Here is a 4,259-nt window from a genome sequence, read left to right on the forward strand (position 1 = left end):
GGAATCTAATATTGACGTTTGATTCTTCAATAGATGAATGAGGTGTCCATAGTTGTCTTTTAATTGTTGGATGGTCTGCGCCATTTGTTTAGCATACTCAGAATCCAGAACACCAAACACCGCATTTGCGACGTTACCAATGATGTCTATGGCACCTCTCTTCTTTCGTTTAGGTTGTAGTATCATACTAGCTGACAACATTTCTAAATTTGTCATTTTAAATTGGTCAACTAAGGTCCAGCAGTCGTTATAACCATTCATTTGGTCGCATATGGTTGCCAGTGAATTAGTTGCATTCTTGATAAATTCGACCTCTAACTGTAGAAAACTTATATCATAGTAGGCTATGATTGTCCATCATAGGTGATCTCATGATTGAACCCATGTGTTCAAAATGAATCCCAGGTTTTTTATTGAATGTTGTAATGCTGATCCCCGAAGCTGATATTAATGGTAGCCATAACATAATGAGTAATGCTAGGCCATAGAGTTTTAGCCGTTTTAATGGCGTTTCTTTAGCTTGCTGTTGTTGTGTAGTGGTAGACGAATGTAAATCTGCTGCTACCGTTGCCAATCGATTTATTGGCCGCTTCAAACTATCTCTCTTAGTTCTAACATCTGCCACTTGAATTTTACTGTCAACTCTTGGATGGGTATTCACACTTCGTCTTGCTGGCCATTCCTTATTTTGTCGATTGTGTCCAATAGATGTTGCTTCACGTTTTTTCTCGACTTCATGTAATTCTTGTTTATTTTTGGTGGCTGCTGTACATGCGATTGTACTCTGATTATATCCACCTAATGCGCCGCTGCATATCCAACCGAACACGGTTTTCTGTAATACTGGTAAGTTGTTTTTCATACGAATCTTACCCACTGATAATAGCGAATAGAAATGCTCAGCACCTATCAATAAATCGACATCACCGTTTACGTTAAACTCGGCATCGGCGAGTTTGATGTGTTTAGGAATTGGCCATTGAGATATGTCGAACGATTTGTTTGGTAGAGGTGAAGTAATTTTTTCCATCACAACTGCTTTCATTTTTATATTGAAATTAGTTGTACGTGATGAGATGTTGGCAGTGACCTGATGGTTTGCCCTTCTTTTACCTGTGCCAATTCCTTTGATCCATATTGGGTTTGGATTTAGCTGTAGTTGTAATTTTTTGGCCAGGTTTTCTGACATTAGGTTCATTTGAGAACCAGAATCTAGAATAGCCCTGCATTCAATTGCTTCGCCAGAGCTTGAAATAATGTTGACCTTGGCGGTCCCAAGTAACACATATGGTTTTGTTGACAGTGCTGTAGTTAAAACAGCAGCAGCTTCTTCTTGATTGGAGGAAATGGTCTTCTTGGATACAGACGCGTTGATGTTGGTGAATTCAGGTGCGCCAGTTGTTGGCGCTTTTTCATTGTACTGAAGATGGAGTGTTGTGAGTTAAATATTTATTTTATTTAATTTCACGGGGTTTTGGCAGTTTTTCTGTATGGTAGTGTGTACGATCTTAGGTGATCGTACATTTCCCTAAAAATAGGCAAGGTTATTTGCATCTGGGCAGTTGTTGACTAGAACCAAAGCAGCAGACCGTCAGTTCGACGATAAGAAATGCTGAGTTTTGGTATTTGGTTAATAATTGGTGTCACGATGTAAGTGACTTTGAAATTGTAAATACGGAAGAATTGCAAAAATATGTAGAGCATTCTTATTAATAATAAAAACTTTGCAAATTTAGCAAAGTAAATTATGAAACTATGAAAAAACCCAATTAGGTAACTAGGGTAATTTGAAGGTCATATATTGGATTTTTGCATCAAGTTTGGGTATATAAGATAGATTTAAAACCACAAAGAAGTTAGAGTTGTAATGAGAGTTGTAATTAGAGTTGTAGCTGAAGTTGAAGTTAGAGTCTAAGTTAGAGTCTAAGTTGGAGTAAAAATTAAGAGTCAAAGAGGAGTCAAAGTCGGGAGTTTAAAGTTGTGTAGAAATAGAAAAATAAAAAAAAACAGTGGTTAAACGAAGTAGTGGTTAAAAATTATGTAATGTACACTTAGCCAAATAAAAAAAAATGATCAAGCGTAGTAGCGCTGATAAATATTTTTAAAACTAATAAGTCGTGTGTGACTGACATTAAAAGAAACCCAAAGAAAATAAATTATAACATAAATAAAATTAATAAAATTAAATTGTGAAATTAAACTCAAGTGTTTTCATAATAGCTAAGGACATTTTAAAAATTAGCTATAAACAAATGCAACTGAAACATTTCGTCCAAAACTTGAAATAAAGGCACACTCGCGTTTTTCTATGAAAATACACAACATAATTGGCGCAGCCGGTATACACACGTTTTTATAAACATACAATATAAAACGTGCAACGTGAGACGTCAACGTCACCTACCTACGTGGGAGTTTACAGCATTACAACTATTACACAAAATAATTGGCAACACATAATAATTTTTGGCAACACATAATTGGCAGCCGATACACGTTTTTGTTTTACCACTAAAAAGTAACAAAACGTGCAGCGAGGGACCAACACATTAAGGACAAGACAAGACCCGGATTAATAAGGAGTATCAACAAAAACACACAACAAGAAGAAAAATGGGAGAAAAATTGTAAGTCATTAATAAGAAATATTTATAGTTAAGTTTTTAAAATAGAAAGACATTTCATTTTTTAAGAAAGACAAATCAAATCAAATGTGTTTTATTACAACACATAAAAATAATATTGTAATGATATAATATATATTTTTATTTTTTTTAAAAATCAAATTTTATATGTAAATTTTCTGAATGTAAGTTTTATGTATGTAAATTTATTTCTGTATGTAAGTTTTTTTTTTTGAGTTCTGTTGTTCTACGTTGTTATGTGAAATTTCTTAATTTTCAAGTTTGTTCAAATATGGGGAAAAGTTGTTTTGTTTGCGATAAGCAATTCGAGGCAAAAGATTTGGAAAACCATCTAGATTCGCATAAACGGTTGTTTGAGGAAGCACATCGTATTATTAGTAAAATAGACAATACAGAAGATAAGGGAATATTTTACGAAAACATAAGCATAAAACCCAATAAAAATTGAATAAAACGACCAGTACCAAAAACAGATAAAGAGTGGGCCCGACAATATAGGCAAGAATTTAGAGAATTGTGGAAGTAAACATTGTTTTTTTTTTCTAAGTAATAAGTGTAATGCAGAGATATGGTTTGGTATTTTCTCTTTTGATTAATTAATTATTGTTATTGGTTGAGTGGGGTCACGTAATTATTTTGTTTTTATTTCTCATAAATGGAAAAGGAAATCGAACATTTACAACAGGAGCTTAGAGTATTTAAAAGATATTTAGAATCGGCAAGAGTACACGCTTGGGAAAAATTAATTGAACTTAATCCAGATAAGGAATTTGTTCAATTAACAAAAGATCATATTAGACATAACAGGTTAACGAGGGTTGAAGAACTTGAATACATAAAGGAAAATATAGAGAGCGTGGAAGGGATAAGGTCTAAAGAATTGGCGAACGTTATTGAAGATTTGTCAGATGCTAAAAAGGGTTTGGAACATAAGTGTAGGCAACTAAGTTCACGCACGGAAGAACTAACATCTTTATTGCAAGACGCGGAAGATCAGACGGCAATTTTGGAGAACGTTTTAAAAAACCAGGGAAAAACGGAACAGGACATCAGTATAATCTTGGACTCAGAAGGTACAGATCACATTAGGGAAAACGAAATTAAAAAGCTAACAGCACAAATTGATGATTTAAAGAAAGAACTAGCGAAGTGCGGACAAACAAAACAGTTACTGAGAACAATGGTGGAAACAAACAAAAACGAAAAAAAAGTTATGGCATCGATTACGGCAATCATGGAAATAGTAACCAAGGTGGTACCGTATTTCACGGGCACAGAAGGACCCGATCTACGGAGTGAAGTACACAAGTTTATTGCGGGTTGTGAACTGGTACAACAAGCACTACCGCAAGAGGGAGCACAGTATGTCGTAAGTTGCATAAAACAAAGGTTAGTGAGTGTAGCTTACGAGAATATCGCGGGTAGACCATTCAACACAGTAAATGAATTGTGTGAGGCGGTTAAACGTACATACCTCAGGAAACGTACATTGGAACACATAAGGAATGATCTAACTGGTACTAAACAAAGACAGAATGAGTCGGCGAGTTCATTTGGAGGTAAACTGGAGGCGTTACTACATGAAGCCGAACAACTAATAAGAAATCAAGGAGG

At 34.8% G+C, this 4,259-nt stretch overlaps 1 protein-coding gene across 1 annotated transcript in view; it reads right to left on the reverse strand.

Annotated features, from left to right (window-relative positions):
* The window catches only part of LOC119665773, an 8,663-nt gene extending 8,447 nt beyond the window's left edge, over nucleotides 1–216 (reverse strand). Inside the window, exon 1 of the mRNA XM_038075019.1 lies at nucleotides 98–216. Within this exon, the coding sequence (XP_037930947.1) occupies nucleotides 98–216 (119 nt within the window). The remainder of the gene's footprint in view (nucleotides 1–97) is intronic.
* Between the last annotated feature and the right edge of the window lie 4,043 nt (nucleotides 217–4,259).

The sequence above is a fragment of the Teleopsis dalmanni genome, chromosome 1, assembly GCF_002237135.1.
Source record: "Teleopsis dalmanni isolate 2A chromosome 1, ASM223713v2, whole genome shotgun sequence".
NCBI classification, from domain to species: domain Eukaryota; kingdom Metazoa; phylum Arthropoda; class Insecta; order Diptera; family Diopsidae; genus Teleopsis; species Teleopsis dalmanni.